Source organism: Cervus canadensis, chromosome 10, assembly GCF_019320065.1.
Source record: "Cervus canadensis isolate Bull #8, Minnesota chromosome 10, ASM1932006v1, whole genome shotgun sequence".
Lineage (NCBI taxonomy): Eukaryota > Metazoa > Chordata > Mammalia > Artiodactyla > Cervidae > Cervus > Cervus canadensis.
This window is the reverse complement of record NC_057395.1, coordinates 71,341,155-71,369,094: the sequence shown is the minus strand read 5'-3', so window position 1 is coordinate 71,369,094 and position 27,940 is coordinate 71,341,155. Positions and strand designations below refer to the sequence as shown.

Sequence of the window (27,940 nt, the reverse complement as noted above, 5' to 3'; positions counted from 1 at the left end):
GACTGGTTCAAAAAAATATGGAACGCTTCACGAATTTGCGTGTCATCCTTGCGCAGGGGCCATGCTAATCTTCTCTGTATCGTTCCAATTTTAGTATATGTGCTGCCGAAGCGAGCACCACCACGTCTTTTATAACCTAGCCTTCAAAGTCACACTTTTAAATTTCCACAATATCCTAGTGGTTACACAGGACAGTCCTGTTGAGTCTGGGAGAGAACAACACGACAGTGTGTGTACCAGGAAGTGGGGCTCCTTGGGGGCCATCTTGGAGACTGGCTTCCACAGCAGTGTTGGACAAGACTGACAGCAGATTAGAGTTGACAGTTTGGGCGGCAAGAACAGAGGAAGACAAATCATTACACAAAGGAATCATTTTAGAGAGTGGTAAGCACAATGACAAAAATCAAACAAGATGATAAGTTAGAGCAAGGGTCAGCAAACTATGGTCACTGGCCCAATCTGACCTGCTGCTGACTTTTGTCAATAAAGTTTTATTGGAACTCAGCCATGCCCATTCACCTTCAGACTGTTTATGGCTGCTTTCATTCTGTAACGGCAGATTTAAGTAGTTGCAACAGAGACCATCTAGCCTGCAATGCTTCATCTATTTAGCTAACTTGGTCAGAGAAGGCCACTCCAAAAGGCGACATTGGAGCAGAGACCTGAATGGTTAAAAGGAACTGGCCAGGAGGAGAGTTGAGGAAAGAATGTTCCAGAAAAATGGAACATCAGGGTAAAGGCTGTGAAGCTGTGAGATGAGAAGCGTTTTGGTGTTTTGAGGAACAAAGGGGAGGCCAAGGGGTTGGAACAGAGTGAACAAGGGGCAGGGTGATAGGAGAGGATCTCAGAGAAGCAGTCAGGAGCCACTTTATGTAGGATGTTGGGGCCCTGCTGAGGAGGTCAGATTTGGTTCTAGAAATAATGGGAAGCCACCGGAGGATTTTAAGAGGGAGAGGCTGGACCTGACGTGAATGGGAAAGATGGTGAGTGTAGTTTGGCCCCATCCTCTGAATAAGACAGCGCCTCTACCACCCCTGTAAGCACAGTGGTCCCAGAACTGGTGGGTCTTAGAAGATCCAGGGAAGGACCTTCAGTGTATTTTACTGTCTAACTACATGCTCGGGGCTCGGCAGTCACTCTGGCCAGAAAGTCTCTCCCCTGACCCGCTTGGAGTCCCTGGTCTCTCATCCCAGCCTGCCTCTTCTGGATCGAGGACATCTGTGAAGTTGGAAAGGCCATTCAGTTTCGAGTCCTGGATTCCAGACTTTTCCTGACACTGACTTACCTGTGACCATGAGAGAATCAGGCAAACCCTCTGGACCTCAGCTTTCTCATCTGTAAAATAAGGTGAGAGTCCAGTCTGCTTGGGGCAAGACAGGCAATTAAGGATGGGGTTGTGCTGGACACATGCGCCATAGTTCTAGGCCGAGCCCAAAGGACGTGTGTTGGCCCAGACTGGGGTGGGCTTAGTCAGGCTCAGGCTGCTGACTTGGGTGATGGGTAAAAGAGGCCATTGGTCCATTGGGCAAAAGGCTTCTGGCAAGCCCTCTCCTGATTAAATTTTGAACAACAGGGAAGCTTGCTGCCTCCCAGACCCCCTTAGGAATGGCAGACTTTGCCTGGGGGTGAGACTGTGGAGGGAGATGGGAAATCAGTGTCCATGTACAAGTCAGCTTTGGGTATTAGACGGAGAACAGGATCTGTTATCAGAGAGGACCCCCCCCCCCAACGCCTGCCGCCGCCTTATTTAACCCATGCCCTCTTTTATCCCTAGTTTTCTCACCTGTGAAATGGGTAGAATCCAACCTAAGATTTCTTAAGGCTGTAAGAGGCCCTAGCATTTTGTGTACTATTAGGAAAGAAAACACACTGACATGTTATGACATAACACTTTCTCATCACTTAGAATTTTTATTTTACTTTTATTAAAGAGCTCTGAGACTTATTTAGACGTTATCTTTAAAAGCATACGACACCCTTGCAGATAGATATAAAGAAGAATCTATGTGAAATAAATTAGTTAAGAATTCCTAAAACTTCTTCCCAGTCAGCGTCCAGCTCATCCAAATAACTTTTTTTTTTTTCAGATAACTTTTCTGTACAACATCTTCCTTGTCCATATTTTTTCATGCAGTATTGTCCTCTATTACTGTTAAAATTTGATCACCCACCACTCCTTGAAAGAATGCTCCACTATGGGGTCTTCAGGACTTTCTTCCAACTTGTTTACTCCAATTCTGCAGGTTTGACCCTGGGGCTTTCTTGCTTTTATTGGAAGTTGTCAATGGAAGGTTTTCAGGAAGCAACCAGGATTCAAATGGTCCTTAAATCAGTGCTTTGTGAGGAATACACAGAGGGGGCAGTGGACCAGGCAGGCCACCGGAAATAATGACCAGAACCAACCAGGTTTGACCTCCACCTGATTTGACCAACAGTGATTGTCAGATATGATTGATTTAAAGACATATCCTAACCTCAGACATGTCATGTGAAAAAAAAGGTGCATTGAAGAATTAAAAAAAAAAAATCTCAGCCACTGCTGCCCGTTGGGTTTCTGCAAGGCTGAAGGGTGGGACGCATGGGGCCAGCTCTGCAGGAGCCATCCCTGGGCAGCTCTCAACTGTCCCCTGACTCTCCTGCCCCGGGCATCGCCCCAGCACGGCTGCTCAGGTTTATGGCGACAATCGCTGCTGCTGCCAGACGTGATCTCAAAGCCATAAAGGCCTTTTACAGTTTCACTCTCCCCCTGAGATAAGCCCAGGGAGCCCTTCTCAAGGCCGGGGAGCAATTTCAGAGTCACAGGGGGAGGGGTGGGGTTGCACAAGTCGGGGAAACGGAACAGGTTTTATGGCCCCGACTTCGCTAAAAAAACCGTGTTCTCATATCCTCAGTTTGAACTTGCTGGTGACGCCTCAGCATCTGGGGCACAGTGACATTCATTCATTCATTCATTCATTCATTCACGTGTTCATTCGTTCATTCACGTGTTCATTCATTCGACAAACAGAGAAGAGAGTGCAAGGCACACCGCTGTGAGGGTCTGTGTGGATCCAGGGCAAGTCATTTACTCTCATCTGTAAATCAGGTACGGTTCACTGAACCTGCCCCCGGCCCATTGAGCCAGCCACGTGAGACAGGGAGTGAGGCAGCACCCTCAGCACACAGTAGGCCCGCAGCCATTGTTGCCCGAATTGCTTTCCCTCTCCATTGACATCTGTGTCACCTGTTTTGGGCCCTTTTCCTCCTTCTTTCTTTCTTTTTTTAAAAAAAGTATTGAATTTTTTTACAATTATACTTTTGCTTTATGCTTTGGTTTTGGAGCTGCAAAGCAGGTAGAATCTTAGCTCCCTGACTAAGGATCAAACCCATATCCCCTGCATTGGAAGGCTAAATCTTACCCACTGGACCACTGGGGAAGTCCTCCTTTTCTTCTTTCTGACCAGGATGGTGGAGGGACCCAGACTGCAGTCACCCCTATAGCGCTCTGCAACCTATACATCCTCTTTTAAATGAGTTCAATCAACTCTGGCTTTTTTTCTTACATTAAAAAAAAAAACTAAGGTATTAATTTCCATATTCTAAATCCGACTCCTTTTCATGCATGGGTCTGCAAGTTTTGGCAACTGTATATAGTGATGTAACCCCACCACAGTCAAGATACAGAACATTTCCATCACCCCAAGACCCCTCCCCTATACGCCTTTGTATTTAAACCCCCCTGACACAGCCCTAGCCCCTGGCAACCACAGCATCTGTCCTGAGAGCTTTAGCCCTCATGGCAAATCCCTCTCCTGCTTCTAATTTTATTTGCCAAAAAGAGCTCCCTGGGACCTCCTAACCCCAAGTGTTCACCTGATTAAGGAAGGCCCAACAAGGATAATCTCTACATCACAAAGTCACTGGCTTGGGACCTTCATTGCGCCTGCAGAATCCCTTTACAGAAGCTCCTAAATTTGTGTCTGATTAAGTATGGAGAAAGTGCGCAGAGACCGGGAAGGGGGGGAGCATTTTGAGGGGGACCACCTTAGAATTCCTCCTACCACACCAGTCTATTCAAGCTGTCATTGTCTCTCCCCTGAAGCACCGCACAGGTCACCTCTGGGCTTTTCTGCTTCCCTTCTTGTTCCTTGGAGTCCATGCACTACACAGCAAAGGGTGACCTTTTAAGAACGTGAATCAAATCACATCACTTTCCTATTGGAAAACGTCTGAGAGTTTCCCATGGCCCCCAGAATACAATCTATGATCATTCTCATGGTCCCACCTGGTCCTGCCCACCTCTCAGACTCCATCGTCTCCCACTCTGCTCCAGCCACACGGACCACTGTGCTCAGCCTCTAAGATGCTCAGCTGGCTCCTGCTGCAGGGCTTTGACACTTGCGGCTCCCTGGCGTTCCTTTACCCCAGCCCCTCGTCAGCCTCCAGATCTCAGCCCAGATTCGCCTCTTCGGGGAGGCTCTCCCTGACCCCCTGACGTGAGGTCATCGCATCCTCAGCACTTTTAATTGAACCCTTTTTGTTACTTCCTGTTCACTCATTCACAATACCTTGTTTTACTTTCAAAGAACTTGACTGTTGGACCGTCTGACAGCTCTTGACTGTTTCAAGTTATCTTTTTAAAAGAATAATTGCATTTTTCTATTTACAAAATTATTTATGTGTTTGGCTATTCTGGGTCTTAGTTGCAGCATGTGAACTCTAAGTTGTGGTATGTGGGATCTAGTTCCCTGACCAGTGGTTGAACCTGGGCCCCCTGCATTGGAAGCACAGAGTCTTAGCCACCGGACCACCAGGGAAGTCCCTCAAATTACCTTTTTATTTTATTTTATTTTATTTTTAACTTTTCAAGTTACCTTTTTAAATGTATTCACTCAAGCATTGTCAGCCTGCTCCCTCTAGGAGGTAAGCCTCATGAAGTCAGGGACTTTATCTGTCCTGCCCACCCTCTGTGTACCTTGGTTCCTACAGCGCTCCGGCACGCAATGGGCACCTATTACATATTTGTTGAGTGAGTGAATGAATGAACACGTCTTTTGGATTGGGCCCCTCCTCTACATCTCTATTGCCTCCATATGGTACCAGCTTCACCATCTCTCATCTGGTCCAGCACACGAGTATCTTCACTGGTCTTCCTGCGTACAGCTGCACCCCATCCAATCCATCCTCAACAAAGCTACCAGAGTGAGCCTTTAAAAACACAGACCCGGCCACAACCTTCCCCCAGTATCCCCTCTCTGGTGACTTTTCTATTTCCCCCAAAGAAATTCCAGTTGCCCAGTGTTTGAGGCCCCCACCCCCTGGCCCAGACCATCCACCATGGCGTGTTTCCAGGTGTGGGTTGAAGACTTCAGTGGGCGTGCTGAGTGACTTTAGGGTTACCCAGAGATGGCATTCAATGCCATTGCCACCATAGCCTGTCTCTTTACAAGTCTTCCTTCCTTCCAAAAACTTTACAGAGAAAGTTTGAATAGCACATCTCTCTAGATATTTGTCAATTTCCCATTTGAAGAGGAAAGTACAGAGCTTTTCCTGGGTGATCCTCTCTGGCGCCACCTTAAAAATAAATCACTTACTTTTTGCTCTAATTTTGCAATCATCTTCTATCTACACAGCAAAGTGATACTGGCTTTCCATTTATATCAGTGATCAATGTAAAGAGACTGCTTATGAGTTGATTGAAAGAAAAACAGTGGGAATTCCTTGATGGTCCAGTGGTTAGGACTCTGAGCTTTCACTGCCAAGGGCTGGGGTTCAATCCCTGGTTGGGGAAGTAGGATCCTCCAGGCTTCGCAATATGGCCAAAAAAATCATTAATTAAATAAAATCAGACTACTTTATTTAAAAAAAATAAAGAAAAATGGTAATTAAGTAAGGTGCAGTGGTACTTGGGTGTGGAGGGGATGTGAGGAGTACAGTGACTGCAGGTTGGGAAACACTGGTCTCCATCCTCCCTCCCATCCACGGGCTGCCTGCCATGACTCGATGCTCCATCTTTCTCCTTCTCCGTGAACACACATCCGTCTTTTCTCTGTCTCACCCCTGCCTCCAAATTCTGCAGCGAATGAGACCTTCCCAGACTGCCGTCATGCCTCCATTCAAAGGACCATCTCCCCTGCTGTCACTCTCTTTTGGCTCTCAATATTCAACTGCTTATAATTTTTTAAAAAATATTGTTGATTGATTTTTGGCTGCTCGGGGTCTTCTTTGCTGTGCCCGCGCTTTCTCTAGTTGCAGTGAGCGGGTGCTACTCTTCGTTGCGCTGCTCAGGCTTCAGGCGCTTGGGCTTGGTAGTTGTGGTGTATGCTAAGTATGCTCTGTTGCATGTGGTGTCTTCCCAGATCAGGGATGGAACCCGTGTCCCGTGTGTTGGCAGGTGGATTCTTAACCACTGGACCACCCGGGAAGTCCCTGCTTGTAATTTTCCCTTCTATGAGAGAAAATTGTAAACTAACAGGGAGGCACCTCATGGTTCTGCCCCTCAGTAAACCCCAGGATGCTTTGGCATAGGCTCTGCCCCTCAATATTTGCCAAATGATGAACTTTTATCCATTTGCACTGCTTCTGTGCTCAGCATACAGTGACTGACTCATCGGCTTTCTCCCAGGTCCCATCGTGGTGGCCCCTGGGGTCAGACAATGGGCGTTTGAATCTTGGCTGTTGGGCCAGCTCTGAACTGTGGACAAATCTCATCCTCATTTGTAAAATAGAACAATAGGAACACCTGACTCAGGGTGTTGTCGTGGGGGTGAAAGTATGCCCGACGATGTTTAGCAGAGAGGAAGTGGTCAATAAATGTGGGACTTGAAACAGGATGAGGTTGCAGCTTCTCCATCATTAGACAGTGGCAGAGGATCCTGTAAGACAGGTCTCTTAGGTCTTGCCTTGGAATTTGCAGATCACACACTGATCCGAAAAATGTAGGACAAAGGTGATCTGGGTTCCACAGAAGAGGAAGTAGGGTGGTCCCACCATTTGGGGTGATTGCATGGACATTCCTTTGGATGGTCACACAGCCCATCACACAGAGTTCCTCCCACTTCTTCCCATTTATTGAGGGGTTCCATCTGGGATAAACAGATCAAAGCACCCAGTGTCATGGCTGGGGAAGGAGCCTCTGTAGGGGGAAGGTGAATTCCCAATTCTTGGGAGGCCACGTGGGTTGGTTAAAGAAGGCTGGCTTTGAGTCCTGGCTCAACTGCTCCCCGGATTTGTGCCTGGGACAATTTCCTTCAGCTCTCTGAACCTCAGTTTCATCATGTCTAAAATGGTGATCATGGGCTGTGCTGTTTGCCGCCGGAGCTGATGTTGTTTTGCAATGAAAATGGAAACCAAGCTTGCGGCTCGGGCTGCCTAGGCTGAGATTTGAGATTAACAGGGGCAAAGGGCTGATGAGGTTGGAGGAGCCAAGGCCAGAGGAATTTATGGCGGCCCAGGGTTTATGGTTTTGATATGAATTTATTAAGCACGCTCTAGGGCTGCAATAGCCTGCTCTGTCCCCCACCCCGCGTCCATGCTGGCAGCGGCCTGGACGAGGTGTCTGATGCAACATTAGAGAGATTACTTCCTGGTGCTCGTGAGTGGAGGAAAGGCCCAGGGGATGGTAGGAGTGTCCCTGGGGATCAGGCTGCAGGGAAAGCATGCTTTTGAGGCTGGAGAACTCAGTGGTTAGCTTCTCACTGGACAGGAGCTGAGTGCAGAGTCCACACTCACAAAGCCCCCCACCCCACCTCGAGCGGGCACTCCGTACACCTTACATACACGGCAGCTGCCATAGCTGCTGGATCTCACTCAGTTCAATCCTGATGACACCCCTGGAGGGAGGGATCATTTTCGTTTTACAGATGAGGCTAAGAGAGGAGTGACCTGAAAGTTAATCACCAAGATATGTGACTCCCAGGTCAGAGCTTTTGTCCCTTCCCTTTGTGAAACAGAAAGGGTTACCCTGCTCTACCGTCACCCTTGACCACACCTAGGCATCCACCGCCCAGCCGTCAGCAAGCCTCCATCCCCCCATCACCGAATGCCGTGTCGTGCTGGTGAATGGTGAGCAATTGGCTGGCCAGGAAACACCTTGAATTGCAGTGTTTGCCATTTCTTGTGGTGTAAATGCTCCCACCATTGCTATCCATCTGTGTAGCATTGTCCAACACAGAACTGGAAAGAGCAGCTAAAAATTAAATCTCCCAGGCCAGCTCCAGCACACCCCTGGGCAAAAGCAAGGTTGTGGTGGGCAAGGCACAAGCCCAGCCTTCTGGGTTATCCAGGGAGCAAGGTGGGTGCAGACCTGGCTGGGAATTCTCAAGTGCATCTCTGCTTTTATTCTCTTTTTAAATGTTTTTTTTTTTAATTTTATATTGGAGTACAGTTGATTTACAATGTTGTCTTAGTCTCAGGCGTACACCAAAGTGATTGAGTTAAACATATACCTATTCTTTTTGAAGTTCTTTTCCCATTTAAGTCCCAAAGAAAGGCAATGCCAAAGAATGCTCAAACTGCTGCACAGATGGATCATTGAGAAAGCAAGAGAGTTCCAGAAAAAGATCTATTTCTGCTTTATTGACTATGCCAAAGCCTTTGACTATGTGGATCACAATAAACTGTGGAAAATTCTGGAAGAGATGAGAATACCAGACCACCTGACCTGACTCTTGAGAAACCTGTATGCAAGTCAGGAAGCAACAGTTAGAACTGGACATGGAGCAACAGGCTGGTTCCAAATAGGAAAAGGAGTACGTCAAGGCTGTATATTGTCACCCTGATTATTTAACTTATATGCAGAGTACATCATGTGAAATGCTGGACTGGATGAAGCACAAGCCGGAATCAAGATTGCCGGGAGAAATATCAATAACCTCAGATATGCAGATGACACCACCCTTATGGCAGAAAGTGAAGAGGAACTAAAGGGCCCCTTGAAGAAGGTGAAAAAGCTGGCTTAAAGTTCAACCTTCAGAAAACTAAGATCATGGCAATCCGGTCCCATCACTTCATGGCAAATAGATGGGGAAACAGTGGAAACAGTGGCAGACTTTATTTTTTGGGACTCCAAAATCACTGCAGATGGTGAATGCAGTCATGAAATTAAAAGATGCTTACTCCTTGGAAGAAAAATTATGACCAACCTAGACAGCATATTAAAAAGCAGAGACATTACTTTGCCAACAAAGGTCTGTCTAGCTATTGTTTTCCCAGTAGTCATGTATGCATGTGAGAGTTGGACTATAAAGAAAGCTGAGCACTGAAGAATTGATGCTTTTGAACTGTGGTGTTGGAGAAGACTCTTGAGAGTCCCTTGGACTGCAAGGAGATCCAACCAGTCCATCCTAAAGGAAATCAGTCCTGAATATTCATTGGAAGGACTGATGTTGAAGCTGAAACTGCAATAGTTTGGCCACCTCATGTGAAGAACTGACTCATTGGAAAAGACCCTGATGCTGAGAAAGGTTGAAGGCAGAAGAAGGGGACGACAGAGGATGAGATGGTTGGATGGCATCACCAACTCAATGGAAGTGAGTTTGAGTAAACTCTGGGAGTTGGACAGGGAGGCCTGGTGTGCTGCAGTCCATGGGGTCGCAAAGAGTTGGACACAACTGAGCGACTGAACTGAACTGAATTTCCCATTTAGGCTATTACAGAATATCGAGCTGAGTTCCCTGTACTATATGGTAGGACCTTCTTGATTATCTGTTTTAAATACTTTTATTCTCTTTTGAAAACAATGCTTACTTTTATCAGATTTCCTATGCCTACTTGTTCCTTATTGCTGGCAGGTTGACCCAGGTCCCTGGAAGTGACCCAGAACAGGGCCCCATCTTAGACCCTGATGGTCAGTGACAGGCCCTGGAAACTTCTTGCCATTCTTCTTGCCATCACCTCCTCTCTTATCCCTCCCCTACTCTCTCTACATACTGAGCAGTTGGAATCAAGACACTAGATTTCAACTCCCACCTCTCAAGGAAAATTGCTTCCCCTGAGCTTCATTTACCTCATTGATAAAGCAAGAGGTAATCATGTCTACCCTGCTTACCTTGAGAAGATGAAAAAACCATAACAGATATGAAAGCATTCTGCATATAGAAAGAGCTATCCGAATATTCTCATTTTTATCTCTAACACCTGAAAGGAAGAAAGGACACTCATCCGAGGACTTAGAAAACATAGGCGCCATTTATTTCTTTTTATAAACTTTTGTTAAAATGCACAAGAGTAAGAAATCTTTTTTGCTTCTTTGCCCCGTTGGGTGGCAGTGACAGGACCCGATGACATCCACCATGGGAAGATGCTGATCAGTCTGGCGGGACGCCAGCCCACCACTTTCAGAACTGCTCAATGTGAATTTCTAACTTCATCACAATCAAGGCAAATCACGGAGCGATTTGGCAAAGGTAATTGGCTTGGTCATCACAAGAAATCGAGGAGCGTCCATTTCCAAGGCCCTGTTCCCCTTTGTCCACCCTCAGGAGAGCTGTGTGGGTTCTGGAAGCTACTGAGAACCACCCAGAGAAGAGGTTGTCTCAGTGGAGGAATTACAGGGTCTGTGCTTGCCCTCCAACCCTCTTTGAGTCTATGAGATTGTATGTTTTAGGACCACGACTCAGGTAGTGAAAATAAAGATTTTTCCAACGTGGTGGCCTCAGTTTAGAGTCAGAAAAATACATTCTCTTTGTTTTGTGTTTCCTGCATGGCAATAAAATTATTAAAGTGGCATGGATTTCTCTTCCAGGGAGGTTGATTTGGGGCCAAGAATTGGCCCCTGGCCCAGAAGATTGGCTACCGTTAAAAATCACAGCTACCCCACCCCACCCTAAGGGAACTTCTTATCTCAGCTTTGTTCCCATGGCAGAAGTCTGGGCAACAGTGAGGCAGGGCGAGGGGATCAGGGTAGCAAAGAGGGGGAATGACAATGACCAGAAATGACCCCAGCTTCCCTACCTTGCCCCAGACCCATCTGAGCACCCTGGCTGGGGTTTCTGGGGGAATGCCTCAGGAATGAGGGGTGGCTATGTGAGGCTGGGCTGCCCTGAGCAGGGAACAACCTCTCCTGGGACTGAAGACTTGGCTTGGTGGAAGGGGGAACCCCAACTCTGACAGCACTGGAGATGTGGTGATTGTTCTCGGACATCCCATCCCAATACCCTTCCTGCCTCTCTCACAAAAAGCAGTCCCTAATGGTGGAATTTGGGGGGTACCGGGGTGCTACCTGCATCTACTCAGAAGCCTGCGTAGGGGGTAGCTAGTCAGTCTGACTGTTTACTCTCCTGCCTAAGCGCTAGTCCCAGGACACATCCCTTTAATTCACACTGGCCAGTGGCACTTTCCAGAATTTTCACAAAGTCTCTAAAATTCTGCATGGATGAGTACTGGCTGCTTGATTCTGGGGTTTAATGGTTTCAGAAGGTACCCTGAGTGATGCTCACAGAGCAGGTCTCAAACCCAGTTCTTCTTCCCTCTCCCCTGCCCCCACTCACACATCCCACTTCCGGCATGCCAGGTCACATCAGTCCATCTCACGATGGACTGCTGAACGCCCCTTCCCTACACTTGGGGACTGAAGAGACAGAAAAGGGGTCTAGGAACCACAACTTCTCCATGTTTATCAGCAAACAGGATTCTGGGCCCAAAGTGGACTTTAGTGCAGCCTCAGGTCAATCTTAGTCCTGGGAGTGGGCAGGGCTCCTGGGGAGAATGAGGCTTCCAAGGCTGCTGAAGCGGGCAGGAAGGCCCTCAACTCAACACCAGTGAGGACAGAGGGGGCCTTTCCAGAGAAGATGTTCAATCACTGAGGCTAAGAGCACCTGAGCCTCCCAGACCTGGGATCAAGTCTGGGTCACTTACTAGCTGTGTGAGTTCCAGAAAAATGATTTAACCACCGAGATTTCAATTCCCTCTTCAGTAACGATCTCTGGGTAATAAGGAGGATGAAAGCAGATGGTGCAGGTCAAGTGCTGGGAGGAAGCGCTCGAGACAGGCCCGGTGGGATAATTCCTCCTCGATGCCGCTCTCACCTGAGGTTCACCCACCTGTCTTCTCCATCCCCAGCTTCATCTCCCTCACCTGAATGACTACCATCAGGCCCCATCTGATCTCCCAGCTCTCTCCCAAACTTCTGACCTCTGGAGGACTGTGATCTTCTAGTTTCTGAAAGCTCGGCTCCCTGCACATGCCTCTCCAGCCACTCAGACTGGGGACCCAAGTCGCCACGCCTCCATCTGGCATTCAAGATCCCCAGGCTGTCCAGCGCACCCCCTCTCCTCCAGACAACCCCATCTTTCATCGCCTCCTTCCACGGCCTCCTTCTCACCTCCCCGCCTGGTCTTCCTTAGAATATTCTGGCTCACCTGTTCCACCAGCCAGAAGCCAGCCTTTCCTTAAAGGCCTGCTGGATAGTCCACCCCTTCCTGCCTTCTCTGACCCCTCCTAGCCTCCCCACTAGGTCCTGGCTGCAGTGTCCACCCTGGATTGTTCTTTCATGGTCAGCAGCCTATAGGGACCATCATTCTGACCCAAAGGACCCTCCCAAGTCCCAGAAGAAGGGAAGAGCCAGGGGTTAGAGGAGAAACGGTGTCCACCTGCTCGAGAGTCTCCCACACGGCACCGAGCTCGTCAGTGCTTTTTAAATGCTCCCGGGATGACTGGGGGTGTTGTTTGCACGTCTTCCTCGGCCTCTGGAGAGGTGGCTTTGGGGAAACGAGGATGACTCAGGAGGACAGCGGTGGCTGTGGCAGCAGAACAGGGGTGGGGGAGGTGCTGCCACGTGACCCAGCCCAGAAGGGCTCTGTGTGCAACATTACACAGTCTGAGCGGGGAGGGAGCCATGCTTCAGCAAGGGCTTGTGTGGTCTCCAGGCGGCAGCCCTTTGGGGGTGAAGAAGTGGGGCGAAGGATGAGGGGAAGGCAATGGTTTCAGCAGGAGAAAAGCTGTCCAAGCAGCAGAGGATTTTCCAGCTGGGGTCTCCCCAAGTCACAGTGCCGTTATCCAGAGCAAGTGGTGAAGGGGGGCAGTGGGATGCAACCCACAGCCCGAGTTCAAGGGCCTGCGCCCTTCCCATCACTGCTCTGGGACTGGCCTGTGGTCACAGCTTGCTTCACTGTGACCAAGTGACCATCAGGGGCTCTCGGAGGGGCCTGGGAGGCCAGCAGAGCCCCCGCCCCCCAGTGACTTGCTAGATGACTTCCTGCTTGGTGATGGTCGGCTGCGGGATGGCAGAGGGGGGCTTGACGATGGTGGCGATGGCTCCAGGCAGAAGCTTGTAGGGCTCGGACCCTGAACCACCGGGGGGCGAAGGCTGCGGAGTCTCAGGGGTAGCTGGAGGGGCAAAGAGACAGACAGGGCTGCTCAGAACTCCAGCCCTTTGGGGGTTCAATGAAGAGCCCTGGAGAAGTCCTCCCCACTCTCTGACACTTAATTTCCTCTTCTACAAAATGAGAGAATTAGACTAGATTATCTCTAAGGACTCCTACAGCTCAAACCTTCTGAGCCCCAGATCACCAAGTCTAAGTTCTATCAGGTCTGGAAGGCTAGAGCTGGGCCAGGTTCTGTGGTTAGAACCTTTGCCCACATCCCTACAACCCCCATCTCCTCCAACCTTTGATATGGAGACTGGATGCTTCTCCCAAACTGGGGTCCAGGTCTGAGTCTCCCTAAGGACTTTGGGACATGTGACAGGATCAAGCTTTCTTGGACAAAAGGAACAGCAGTAGATGAGACCCAAGGAGCTGGCTAACTGGCTCAAGAAATACTCTCCCTTGATAGTTAGGTAGATGAGTAACAGAAACTGAAGTCCCGGAATCGAATTACAGCACGGCTGCCACCGCACAGGGATCAGAGACTCGCCGCCGCTAGCTGTGCCGCCATGACAAGTTCAGAATGTAATTTTGACTATGATCCTCTTGGCCAACTCTATTCAAAGGCCAACTTCCCCAAAGAACAATCTCAGTGAAATGCGATCTCATCTTAGCGGACCCTCTCATCCCAATGATAATCTTCTTCTTTGAAGGACCTTGCCCAATGACAAATTCACTCTTGTGAGATTTCACCTCAGAGGACAGTCTAGCCCATGGGAAGCCTTCACCCAGTGAAGAGTCTCACCCAGTTGTCTAATGGACAGTCTTACCCGACTGGGAAGTCTAACTTCAGTAAACAATTTTACCTGGTAGACAACATCACCTAATGGAAACCTCACTGCAATGGACATCCTCAACCAATCTACCCAGTGGATTGCCTCATCTAAGGACAGCTTCATTCAGGGGAAGCTGTCAATCACCTCACTGAATAAGCAGCCTTAACAAATGGACCATCTTACCCCTCTTTCCCTACTCTGGAGCACAGAGAACTGTTTTGCCCCATTTCCCATCTTTTAGACCCAACCTTCTCCAGATTCCCTCTCAGGCCCCAACCTCGCCCCTTCCAGGGGAGAGCTCAAGTTGCCCACCTGCCTGCCCCCTGGGCCGGGGCCACTCACACATCTGTCCATTGCTGAGGTGAGCAGGCATCGTGTTGGCAACAATGACGTTGGTGCCCATGTGTTCCTGCATCAGGTGAGGGTGCAGGGGGTGGTGGGCATGAGGTGTTTCACTGGAGGACCCTGCAGGTAGAAGATGCTCAGTGAGGATGGAGAGTCTGGGATAAAGACCACGGCACCATCTTGAGGCACCATCGTCCGAGAGTGTGGCCATCAACCTGCGCATCCAATCTTCACAGCACCTACTGGGCTCCTATTTGTGGGTTAGTAAACTGAGGCTTTCCCAGGTGGCGAAGTGGTAAAGAATCTGCCTGTCAATGCAGGACACACAAGAGATGCAGGTTTGATCCCTGGGTTGGGAAGATCCCCTGGAGTAGGACATGGCAACCCACTCCAGTATTCTTGCCTGGGAAATCCCATGGACAGAGGAGCCTGGTGGGCTATAGTCTATGGGGTCACAAAGAGTCAGACATGATGGAACATGCCCACATAAAAACTGAGGTTTCCATTCCTATTCACAGGCTTCATGAAGGTATTGAGAGGACTCACAAACCAAGAGGACAAAAGTGATTTGAAAGGAACAAGGAGTATATAAGGAAGCTGTGAGATCATTTAGATATTGCAACAAGCAGTGTATTGATTGCATGTTAATATAATGGATTCAATCAATGTCTCTCAAAGCTCCTTGGTATGCAGATGCTTAACCTTTTGATCCCAACTCACCTTTCAGCCTCATCCCCCACATCTGAAGCCCAACTTGCCTATTTATAGCATCTCCACATCCCCTGGATTGACCTAGCTCTGTGTTTTGCTCCTGTGTTGCTAAAGATGCCTTCTACCCCACTTCCTCCACCCCCACCAATATCCCCAAGTCCAAATTCCAACTCATATGATCCCTCCTTTGGGAAGCCTCTCCTGATTCTCCCTACTTCAGTAGAAAGTAACCTCTCCTTCCTTGGAATTCACATAGTCACTTATCTGTAACCCGTCTTTGGGGAACAATCACTTCTGTCTGTGAACATTACAATTACAGGTGTATCTTTCTTCTCTCTTTGAGATCCTAATGAAGTGTCTGGAACACAGCAACTGCCTCAAAAATATGTGTCAAGAGAACGACAGTGCCATATACATAGCATATGGTCTAGTAATAGGCTATGGCACTAACACAACAATGACGGAATTTTAGGGCTTGAAAGGGGTCTTTAAAATACCCTGTTTCAGGGACTTCCCTGGTGGTCTAGTGGCTAAGAATCTGCCTTGCAATGCAGCGGACTTGGGTTCAATCCCCGGTCAGGGAACTAAGATCCCACTTCGTGTTGTTGTGCTCATTCACGTCCGACTCTTTGCCACACCATGGACTATAGCCCGCCAAGCTCCTCAGGCTCCTCTGTCCATGGGATTCTCCAGACAAGAATACTTGAGTGGGTTGCCATTTCCTTCTCCGGGGATCTTCCTGACTCAGGGATCAAACCTGCATCTCCTGAGGCTCCTGCACTGACAGGCGGATTCTTTACCACTGAGTCACCTGGGACATGCAAATAAGTCCATTCACCACAAATAGAGAGCCCAAGTGCCGGAACAAAAGATCCCACAAGATGCAACAGAAATCCTGCATTTCCATGGATAATGGAAATACTGCAACTAAGTATGTATGCTGCATACTGCATACTGCAACTATTGCAGCCAAATAGATAAATAGAGAAAAAAATTTAAAACTATACCTGTTTCAATGATTGCTATCAACATACTACGTGCCAGGTACTGTTTTACAGCGTTTTCCAGGTTTGACATAACTTAACCTTCACAACAGCCTTAAAGGCTGGGAATCATTATTAACCTCATTCTACAGATGAGATGACAAGGCCCAAAGAGATGGATTATTTTACCCAAAGTTGATCTGGCTCCTTCCTGATCCTAGCCTCAGTGACACCTGATTCATGGTGACCCTGCATCCACAGGGTCAAAGTGAGAAAGACGTGAGTTATCATGTGACAGTGGTTCTCAGCCAGGGGTGATTTGGGCCCCTCAGGGGACCTTTGACAACATCTGAGTATCTGTCACCACTGAAGGAGTGTTACTGGTGTATCACGGGTAGAGGCCAGTCATGTGGCCAAAGAAGATACAGAAGAGCCCCCTCAGCAAAGAATGATCCAGACCCAAGAATCCACTGAGGCTGAGAAACCTTGCCCTTGGCTATCACCAGTGATCACGTCACATCACTCCAAAGTCTCACGTTCAAGCATCTTTATTTAGACCCCGCCTCCTATCGTTCCAGCTCACTTCCTTTAGCACCATCACTGCAGAACTTCTTCAGCCCCGTTGAGGCTGTCATTTCACTGGCCCCCACTTTTCACTGTCACCTGTCTTCATCCCTCTTAGTCCAGCCAAGATTCCATGGCACATCATCACAATCACTCCCCTGCAATCAGCCTTAGCTCTCTCCCAGCTCCCTTCTGAGCAAAACATTTTCCAAAGGCAGTCGACTCTTGCTGTCTCCACTTCTCCACTTTCCAACTCACTCACTCTGCAACACCCTCCCCTGGTTTCCTTTCCCACTGACACTGCTCTCAACACAATCGCCAAGAGCCTCCTTCCCCCTCCTGTGAAATTTAACACCATTAAATGCTCTGTCCACACTAAAACACACTCTGCTCTTGGCTTCTGGGACTTGCCTTGGCTTTTCTCTTATCCTCCTGACTAGATCTTCCTCCATCTCCTCTGGCATCTGGTTTCTGGGACACCACTAAGCTGCCTCTCATCCCCAACTTTGGGCTTGTTTGAGCAACAGACTCAAATATCCATCCGCCTCCTGGATAACTCAACATGACTATCTAACATCATTTCAAGCTTCACTAAATTCTACAATGGATCTTCACCCCCACCCCCACCCTCAGCCTCAAATTGTTCCCCCCTCCAAATCTTCCCCATCTCAGTAAATTAGTCCACCACTATTCCTGTTCCTGCAAGCAAACATGTAGGTTTCATCCTTGACTCTTTCCCTTCCCCCCATTGCCCCTGTCTGATCAATCAGCAAATTCTGTGAGTTCTTCCTCCAAATAGATGTTCAAGTGCATCTGTGTTGGTCAATTTCCAGTCATGCCTTGGTCCAAGCCTCCCTGTCCTTTCCCTGATTGAACATGGTGACATTTCTCAGGGGTTTCCTGTCTCCATTTTGCCCTCTGATGTTCACTTTCTACCCAACAATCGGGATAGTTTGTTGAAAACATTAGTCTGATTTTCTACTCTTCTTTTAAGAGTCGCAGTGAGAATACAATGCAACCTCTAACCATAACCTCTGAGACTATACTTATGGTTTGGTTTCTGCCCAATCTCTATCTTCATTTCATACAGTTCCTCTCATCTCACAATCTTATCTTTCTCGAACACACAAACTTCTCCTGCTTCAGGGTCTTTTGCACTAGTTACTGGTGCTTGGAGTGTTTCTCCTTTGACTTTTAAATGTTCTCTTTCCTTCCATCAGATCTGTGGCATAAAAGCCACCACTTTAGAGTGGTCTTCCTTGACCAACCTGTCTAAAGAGGCCCCTTTTCAGTTATACTCTATTGTATTACTTGGTAATTTCCAAATTTGTAGCTGCCCTCTTTATTATATACTCAATTATCATCTGTTCCCCCGAGTGTTAATATACACTGGCACGCACACACACACACACACACACACTTATATATACACTCATACACAACCTCCAGGAGAACTGACTCTTGTCCTCTGCTGAACCTCCAGCACTTAGAACGGTGACTGGAACATGGTAACTTCTCAGCACCTGAATTAACAGGCCACTGTCCCCATTTTCCTGATGAGTAAACTGAGACTCCAGTAGATAAAAGGATTTGCCCAAAGCTACAGAGCAAGGAAGTGATGGAGCTGAGTGGTGAGCTCAGGTCTGCATGAGGCTTGTCTCTCAGAGAGGCTACCTCCCCCAGCCCCGCCCACTGGATCAGATGGTAAATAATCTACCTGCAGTGCAGGAGACCCAGGTTCTATCCTTGGGTTGGGAAGATCACCTGGAGAAGGCAATGGCAACCCACTCCAGTATTCTTGCCTGGAGAATCCCATGGACAGAGTACGTGGGGTCGCAAAAAGTTGGACATGATCGAGCAACTAACACTCTCACTTTTTGACAGAGTGAGAAAGTGATGGAGCTGAGAGGTGAACGCAGCTCTGCATGAGTGCGGCTGGTCTCTTGGAAAAGTGGCCTCCAGCCCCGCCCACCTCTCAGCCCCTCCCGGGTGGACACTAACCTCCCAGCAGCATCTCCTGCAGCAGGTTGTCGATCTTGGCCATGCCGAAGAGCTTGATGAACTGGATCTGCTCGATCATCTGCCAGGTGATGCTCTGAAGGGTGGGCAGCAGCAGCAGCAGCTCGCCGAAGCGGCCACGCGAGTCGTACTGGCGGTCGTTGATGTAGTCCTCCAGGCTCACCTGCACCTGGGAACGCAGCCTCTTGATCTTGCCTGGGTCACTCAGCCCCTTGGCATCTGCAATGGGAGGGATCATGCCAGGGAGGCAGAGGGCCAACCTGGAGCGTCTGGGGAGGTGGGACCCAATGTCCCCTTACTCCGGGGGCTCTGATGGGAGACCTAGACCCGAGGGCACCTAGGGAATCCTAGCAGTGCTGGGGCAAGACTTCAGGAACATTCCCAAGAGGGCACCTTGTAACCTTCTCTTCTTACAGATGGGGAAACCAAGGCACACAAAAAGGAAAGGACTTGGCCCAGACCACAAAACCACTTGTTGGCAGATCCATGATGTGGAATTAGGGCTCCTGATTCCCAGTTAAGGTCCCACTGGCAGTCCAGTGGTTAAGACTCCACTTTCCAATGCAAGGGATGCTGGTTCGATCCCTGGTCAGGGAATTAAGATTCCACATGTCTCACGATTCAGCCAAAAAAAAAAAGCCCCACCATCCAGGCCTCAGCACTGCTTCTCCTGCTGCCTCATCAGGAGGCATCTGATGCCTCATCTCCTGCTGTCTCCCCGCTGGCCTGCTCCCTTGCCTGTGTGGTCTTGGGGTCTCAGCTTAGATCACACTTCCTCTGGGATGCCTTCTCCATTCCACCCTACCAGGTCTGCACTCTGGGTGTTCATGGGGTCCCCAAACTTCTGTGGCTCTTTCGTCACCACTGAGCACACAGGATGGAATGTCTCTTCTGCTAGACTGTGATCTCTATACAGCATACATGCATCTTTTAAACCCACCACCTAGCACCATGCATTGTCAATATTTGTTGAACAGATAACTAGATGAAGGGATAGGTACATGGATGGAAGGGTGAATGAATGAAAAAAAAAAAAAGCGATGGATAAATTTTAGATTCTTAACCGGGAAAGTAATTGAAGTGGTTATTCAATAGTTAATCTCAACCTTCATGGATGACATCTATTGTCTCTTTTATAGATAAAGTAAGCAGCAGAAAGATAATTTCACCCACATTTCCAACGCAGGGCTCTCTCTCTCCTGAGCCACATTTGTGCATTCTATCATTCGGTCAATAAACATTTATTGAACGCCACCCACATGCCCGGCCCTGACCTAGGTCACCAGCCCCTCCAGGCCAGGCTGCTGGCCCTGACTCAGCATCAGTAATCCTGCACATTTGACTGAGCAGTTCCTATCATCCAGCCCCACGCCAAGCACCACAGGGTACACAGCCTGGGCCAGGCTCTGGAGGAAACTGCAACTAGAAATCTTATCCCCTCAAGAAACCAGGAATAGCGTGTGATAGGTAGGAACATGGGCTTGAGAGCTGAAGAGTCTGAAGTTCAAATCCAAGCTCTGCCATTTCCTAGTTCTGTGACCTGGGGCAAGTCTATCAATCTCCCTGTGACTCAATTTTCTTATCTGTAAAATGGAGATAATAGCAATTCCTACCTCACAGATACCATATTGCAAGTAATGAGTGAAATCAACAAGAGCCTTAGTGAGTGCTTCATACGCAGTGCTCATTTCCGCTTCCTCACTATGCTTACTAGACTCAATCTCCATTCAGAGAGGGCTTGGCACTAAGGACGGTGCCTGGCACAAGGTAGGACCTCTCTAACATGGAAGGACAGAAGAAAGCAAGGAAGCTTTGGAGCCTGGGCGTCCATCTTGACATCATGAAATGAAAACAGGTTTTTCACAAAATCACAACAACAAAAATGTTGTGTGGGGGCCCAGTGGTGGGGACTTCCTCTTTCAAGGCAGGGGGTGTGGGTTTGATCCCTGGTCTGGGAGTAAGATCCCACACGCCTGGAAGCCAAAATACCAAAACATAGAACAGAAGCAATATTGTAACAAATTCCATAAAGACTTTATAAATGGTCCACATTGAAAAAAATCTTAAGAAAAAAAAGAAAATGGGTGGGAGGTCGGTAGATGGAAGAGGGAGAATGCGAATACATTATCTTTATCCTGCTAATGAAAGGTTAGGAGATACTGCTGACAGTTGATGGAACAAGAAATAAAAGCATAAGTGCAGAACATTATAGAGGCAATCAGTAGAGACACTGAAATTCCAAGAAAAATGTATTAGGACGATGGGAGAGAAAAGATGGAGTGGTGATGGGGAAAAATACAATTCTCAACTATCATAGGAGGAAAAAATATGTTCTAAAATGGATAAACCAAGAAGTAGAAAGTTTAGCATTTTATTTAGAGCTGGAGAGGTGGCAATAAAAAGAAACAGTATAAAGAGTCAGAAATGGTTCCTCCTGGGGAGTAGGCTTTGGACAGGAAAAGTAGAGTGGGGAGGACTATTTTCATTTTAAGTATGTGCAGATATTATTTTGATAAAAAGTTTTTTTGAGGGAAAGAAAAAGAGGATGGTAAGAGGTAAGGAACAGAAAGCAGAGAGGAAGGGAAAGAAGGGTAAGATGGGAAAGAAAAAAACCAAGCCTCTGGAGTCAGTGTGCCCCATCGTCACATCAGTCATTTGAGCCTCGATTTTCCTCATCTGTTAAATGGAGCTGATAAAGATGTCCTCTCCTGATTGTTGTACTGGAGAGATGAGGTGGCAAACTCGGGGTTCGTAACCCAGTGGGAGCAGTTTGACAGAGGGTCTGGGGAATCAGGGGAGGGTGGGAGGAGTGGGCTGTACCTGGGTCAAAGAAGATGATGGCTTTGAGGCAGGCGTACTCGTTATCGTCAATCTGCAGCTCTTGAAAGGGCAGCACCAACTCATCGAGGATACGCACGGACACCCGACTCATCTCCGCCAGCTCCGGGCAGTGCCGAGGGACGATGTAGTCATTGCCTGGATGGGTTGGGAAGGAGAGGGGATGGGAAGCACCGGGGAGTACCTCTCTCCTCCAGCTTTTGCTGTTTGCAGTTATGAATGCAGCGGCTGCCCACGGGAGGAGGGGCTGGTGGGGGCTGTCACGCCCATCTTACAGATGAGGAAGCCAAGGCCCAGATTAAAGGAATGAGTGACTTGCAGGCATTGGACTGGGCCCCAGAGCCTGACTTCTTAGGACCCCTTTCATATCACCCAAGCTCCATTCTTCAATGGTGACAACAGACCACAAGACTGATGACATTCAAGGGCTGCTTGGGAGGCATAAAAGCACCAAGGGTAAGGGCTCAGGCTCTGGAATTCGACCACCTGGGCTGAATCTTGCTTTTTCGACTGACTAGCCAGATCTATCTGGATAAATTACTTTCTGTGCCTCAGTTTTTCCACCTGTAAAATGGGAATAAATTATAGAGCTTATCTCATTGGGTCGTTGTACTAGAGGAGTTAGTATTTGTAAAGTACTCAGACTAGGACCCACGGTGTGCCCTATATAAGAAGTTAGAGTAATAAACAAACATGTTATGAAAGCATAGGTGACACAGACTGAGGTTTGTGCCATTCCTGGCTGCCTCCCAAGCAGCCCTTGAATGTCATCAGTCTTGTGGTCTGTTGTCACCCTTGAAGAATGGAGCTTGGGTGATATGAAAGGGGTCCTAAGAAGTCAGGCTCTGGGCCCAGTCCAATGCCTGCAAGTCACTCATTCTTTTTTTGGCTCCCTCTCCAGAAAGTGCATCTGAATGCACAGGTTATCCCAGGGCTAAGCCTGACTGTGCTGTAACGTGAATGCTGGGGAATTTAATTCCTCGAGTCCACATTTCCTTGCATCTAAATCGGGTATCCAGTTGAGAATACTGAGGACAAGACCATTCTTGATCTGCCTCCCTCACTCTGCACACCACCATGGAAATCTCCCATGCCCGGGTGCGCTCCACGCTGGGCATGCCCCTGCAGAGCCCTGGCTGGGCAGACAGCACCCTCACCTAGAAGCAGAACGTCCTTGAACACCATGGAGCGCTTGGTGGCTCCGAGCAGCAGGTGCTCGCCAGCGTGGGCTCTGAGCAGGGCCACCTGGAAGAGAGAGGGGATGGCGTCCGGTATCCGTATGCCTGGGAAGGCATCTACACCCCTGGGGAGGCTGCTCCACACCAATGACCCTGAGCAAGTCAGCATTAGTGTTCTGCTTGCCTTTACCAGTCTGAATGATAAGATGGGCATCAGAAAACTGCTGCCTTCCTCTCATAACTGATAAAACTAGAAACATGGAAAAGCTTCAGCTTACCCCTGAAAGGGGAAACAACCTGTGCTCAGAGCCGGGACACCAAATGCCAACTCTGCCCTTGAACTGCTGCGTTCGGGGTAAACTGCTCCCGAACTCTCCCCTCTGGGCCTCTTCTGTGTGCCTGTGTGCCTGTATGCCTGGTAAAATTGTAACAACACTCTGTGTGTGTGTGTGTTAGCAGAGACTTAAAGGCTTTCATCAGACTCTCAAGAGGGTCTACAAACCCAAAAAGTTCTAAAACTTTTAGAGCTTTTTGGGGGGTTCTGAATTCCTACTCATGGATCAGCTATGTAACATGATGAAGGGTGTTTTGTAAAACACAGATTCTTAGGTCTTACTACCCAAGGCACTGACTCTCTTTGTCTGGGGTGGGCCCAAGGGATCTGAAATTAATAAATTCCTCAGTTGATTCTGATGCATGGTTGTGTTTGGGAAATCACTGCTCCAAGAGATCTCTAGAGCACCCACCCACTTGAAGCCAGAAGATTCTAGATTCTGTTGTAAGAATCTGGACATGGATGCTGGTTCCCAAGGCAAAGGGTGTGAGCACTGGTCCTTGGCCAGGGATCCGCTTGACCAACCCCTTCCCTGCAGAGAGGACAGAGAAGACTTGGAAGACTGAAGTCTGAGTCTGGAGTCTGGTAGATGGGAGCCCTGCCAGCCCACAGGAGGGCATCACCTGCCTTTTCAGAACTACCTGCTTCAGTGCTTGCATGAGGACCAAGGATGGGACTGGTCAAATGGTAGCAGGCTGGTAGCCTCAAGGATCTTTTTTTTTTTTTTTAGCCTCAAGGATCTTATTTGCAAGGTTGGGTTAGGGAGTTTGGAAATTCTTTAGCAGACTAAACCAGGAAGCAAAAATGCTTTTATGCATTAATTCATCAGATTGCTCATTCTTACAGTCATCAGATGTTAGTGCCTACTAAGTGCCAGACATCACTTTGCCAATAAAGATCTGTCTGGTCAAAGCTATGGTTTTTCCAGCGGTCATGTATGGATGTGAGAGTTGGACCATAAGGAAGGCTGAGTGCTGAAGAATTGATGCTTTAGAACTGTGGCGCTGAGGAAGACTCTTGAGAGTCCCTTGGACTGCAAGGAGATCCAACCAGTCCATCCCAAAGGAAATCAGTCCTGAATATTCATTGGAAGGACTAACGCTGAAGCTGATGCTTCAATACTGTGGCCACCTGATGAGAAGAACCGACTCACTGGAAAAGACCCTGATGCTGGGAAAGACTGAGGGCAGGACAAGAATGGGGCGACAGAGGATCAAATGGTTGGATGGCATCACCGACTCGATGGACATGAGTTTGAGCAAGCTCCAGGAGTTAGCGAAGGACAGGGAGGTCTGGTGTGCTGTAGTCCACAGGGTCTCACCCCAGACTGGGACCCGACTGAGAGACTGAATGACAACCACAAGTGCCGGACACTTGTTTGGGGACACAAAAGTGAAAAGAAAGGAAGGAGGGTGGAGGAGAAAGAAGGAAGGAAGGAGAGAGGAAGGGAGGGAGAAAGAAAGAAGAAATAAATGGATGGAAGGAAGGAGGGGAAGAAGAAAGGAAGATGAGGCTCATGTGATGAAGAGCAATGGGGTAAATCATAAAAGGCCTCGCTAAGGACATGAGGTTGTTCTAAGGCAAGGAGGGCACCTGGCACATAGTAGGCATTCAATAAATATTTGAATGAAAGACGAAGGGACAGGTGAATGGATGAGCCAGTCTATTTAGCATCCTCCCAGATTGAGCCCCTGTTGCAGCCATGTCCTTACATGTGAACCCCCAAGGTGAAGCCTGGTGACGATGACAGGAAAAGCAGGGCAAAGGCAAACAGCCTTGGAGGAGGGCGAGAACTCCCTTTCCATGACCAGCACAAAAGGAGACCAAAGCATGCTGATTATCAAGCACTTCCTACACTTCAGGCACCATGCAGGACTTTCGTCACTTACTGCAATGTCTCTGCGATCGAGAGACAGAAGACCTAGAGTCGAACCCTGTGGCTGTCTTGCTCTGTGACCTTGCACAAATCTCTCTTTCTCTCCAACCCTCCATCCCCTTATCCAATGCTACCCAGCCTTCTAAGTTTCAATGGGTCGATGCCCAAAACAAACCAAGAAGCAAACACACTTGGTTCCTGAGGCAATGTTGACGGACAACATCCCCGAGTTCTCCCAGCTGTGCCCCACCCATCACAGGCAAGATAAGCTCCTTATACACTATGAATGGGGAGCTGGGAACCCTCCTGGCCCTGGGTCCAGCCCCCTAACATGACTGTTCTGGGGGTGGGCAGGTGGTGGGTGGCGACGTTAATGATTATTCTGTGTTACTGGCCACCCATCACTGCTCTCTGAGAATGCTCTGAGCCCCAGCCAGGGAGGTTTGGGTGGGAAATGGAGGTTAACAATTGCTCAGCTTGTGGGGGGAATCTTGTTGTCCTTCTGAGCCCCTGGGAAGGAACAGGAGGGATTAAACATTAATGGAGCCTCTCCAGCAGAGGGGACCGGGGCCAGAACACGAGGAGCAGGGAAGAAGGCCAGGGCAGCCTGGCCAAGATCCCTGCCTTGTCATCCCTCCTGAAGCAGCGAGGAATCTGTGTGAGAAGGCATCCGATCTGACCCCCGTGTGAGGGTGAGGACCAGCCAAGCCAGGGTTTTCACAGTATGTTCCACCACGTGATGCAAATGCATTCCAGAAGCGCCTGGGCACCAGAGGACTTTGAGAAGCCCTGGCTTCCCAAGGTTCAACAGCTGCCTTGCCTGAGGACTTTTCAGAAACTTTAAGAGGCCGACACATGTTGCCAATCTTCTGTGCAGAATTACAAAACAGAGAAGCAAATGTACCAGGAGCCAGTATCTGGAACACTGTCCTTTGGTGCCGCCCAGCTTCCATAGGAGCTGAGTTGATGACCCAGTTCAGCTCCTCTTTCCCAAACAAAGAAAATGTCTGCAGAGGCCTCGGAGGGCGCCCTGATCAAGTGCTCAGGAACTCGATTGTCCTCAGCGCCCCTTCCCTCAGCCCCAGCTTTTCCCCCTAAGACATTTTTGGTATTCCAAAGAAGGTAGTTTGGGAAATAACATGCTAAATGAAAATCCATCTTGGTGGGATACAAGGAAGAAACTGACATTTAGGGAGGCCAGGACAGTGTAGGTGTCCTGTTACACCACTGACGCTTTTTAAATGGTAATGTTCTCCATCCTCCCAACAGCTTTTTGAAGGGGATATTACAATTTATACTTTACAGATGAGAAAACGGAGGCTCGGGGAGAGGAAGTAACTTGTCCAAGATCACACAGAGAATCTTTCTCAGAGCCACAGCTCAAGCCCTGCCCATGAGCCCCTACCCACATCCTACCTGGGAGAGCTGTCAGATGTAGCGGCGCAGAGGCTATGGGCCTGGACTTTGAAGTCTCCCTGCTTGTTCTAATACCAGCTGTGTTGGATACTAGCTGTGTGACCTTCAGCAAGTTATTTAACCTCTCTATGTCCCCAGTTTCCTCACCTATGTGATGGTCATAATAGCACTTACCTTCCCTAGGGTTGTCAGAAGGATTAAATGAGCTAACATTTGTAAAGTGATTTAAACAGCTCCATGCACACATGAGCACTATGCGTTTGTGAAATAAATCGAACCAGTCCAAGGCCATATCCGGTGGGGTGGGGAGCAGCAGGACCCACCTACCCAGGGCCCGCACTGCCTGCAGACCATGTCCACCCTCACCTGGTCATCCAGGGGGAGCTCACAGAAGGCTGGGATATACTTGGCCCACTCGACGAGCACCAGCAGCTGCTCTTTCATGGACTCACACACATCTGCGATGCTGGCGATCTTCTTCGCCCGAATGTCGCCATTGATTCCGGAGACAGGGGAGGTGATCTAGGGGAGGCGGAGGAAAATGCTGGGGTGGATATCCCCTCCATATACTCTGTCCCCTGCAGAGAGCCCCCACCCCCAGAGAGCTTCCCTGCCTGGGAAAGAGGAGCTGGACTGTGGGCACCTTCTCAGCTCTGAAGGACGCTCCGGGGAAACTGGAAAGGGAAAGGGAGGATGCCAAGGAGGCTCTCTGAGCCTTCATCTGCTGCTCGCCCCCTACCTCCTCCTCCACCGGCTCCTTTGAAGCCTAAAAACACCCGTCGGCCCTAGAGGAGAAGCAGGGCAAAAGTCCCCATCCTCATCGGAAGGTGCAGAAACCACTGCCCAGAGAGGCCCTGCGACTCGCCTAAGGTCACGCAGCAAGGGGGGCTGGCTGAGCCCCAGTGTGCTACTCTGCCCGCCTGCCCACTCCTCTCTTCTCTCGGGGCGAAGCCCATCTCAGCCCCTCGGTGAGAGTGGAGACGGCTTGGCCTGCGCAGTGCCAGGTGCCAGCCGCGGGTTGGTGCTATGCCTCGTCACTCAGTCACGCTCGACTGGCTGCGAGCCCATGAACTGCAGCCCACCAGGCTCCTCTGTCCACGGGAGATCTCCATGAACTCCCTAGAATACTGGAGTGGGTTTCCATGCTCTCCTCCAGGGGATCTTCCTAACCCAGGGGTGGAACCCAGGCAACTGCAGGCGGATTCTTTACCGTCGGAGCCACCAGGGTTTGAGTCTTTGCTACTAAATGGGCTGTGTGACCCTGGACTGTTCCCCTTCGTGGTGTCCGAGGGCCCTCCCGTCTGCTGCTCTAAGGCCCGGGTGGGGAGGAAAGGGGTGGAGTTGAGATTCCTCTTTGGGATGAGGAGGCCCCAGGTGGGTGGGGGAGGCTCCCCGGGTACCTGCTGGGACAGGACCTCGGCCTGCAGGAGCGCGTTGATGGAGGGCAGGCTGCTGTCCTCGTAGCTGGACCGGCGAGTGCTGATCCGGTCCCGTTCATTCTGGACAGCTGTGCGGAGGCAGAGCGAGTGAGCGGGAGGAGAGGGGTCCCATGGCAGG

At 49.2% G+C, this 27,940-nt stretch overlaps 1 protein-coding gene and 1 non-coding gene across 4 annotated transcripts in view; both read right to left on the bottom strand.

The window, feature by feature from the left end:
- Positions 1-11: 11 nt before the first annotated feature.
- LOC122449098 lies at positions 12-118 on the bottom strand. The gene has a single exon (XR_006271901.1). It is a non-coding gene; the product is annotated as a U6 spliceosomal RNA (small nuclear RNA).
- A 10,029-nt stretch (positions 119-10,147) lies between these two features.
- The window catches only part of HNF4A (hepatocyte nuclear factor 4 alpha), a 64,768-nt gene continuing 46,975 nt past the window's right edge, over positions 10,148-27,940 (bottom strand). For 2 of the 3 annotated variants that reach the window (XM_043479935.1, XM_043479932.1), the window contains exons 4-10: positions 27,784-27,890; positions 26,750-26,905; positions 22,737-22,824; positions 21,562-21,717; positions 18,724-18,960; positions 14,432-14,584; positions 10,148-13,305 (exon numbers count right to left, since the gene is read on the bottom strand). In XM_043479935.1, the coding sequence (XP_043335870.1) occupies positions 13,163-13,305; positions 14,432-14,584; positions 18,724-18,960; positions 21,562-21,717; positions 22,737-22,824; positions 26,750-26,905; positions 27,784-27,890 (1,040 nt within the window). In that variant the 3' untranslated portion in view covers positions 10,148-13,162. The remainder of the gene's footprint in view (positions 13,306-14,431; positions 14,585-18,723; positions 18,961-21,561; positions 21,718-22,736; positions 22,825-26,749; positions 26,906-27,783; positions 27,891-27,940) is intronic. The other variant, XM_043479933.1, reaches the window with a different exon arrangement.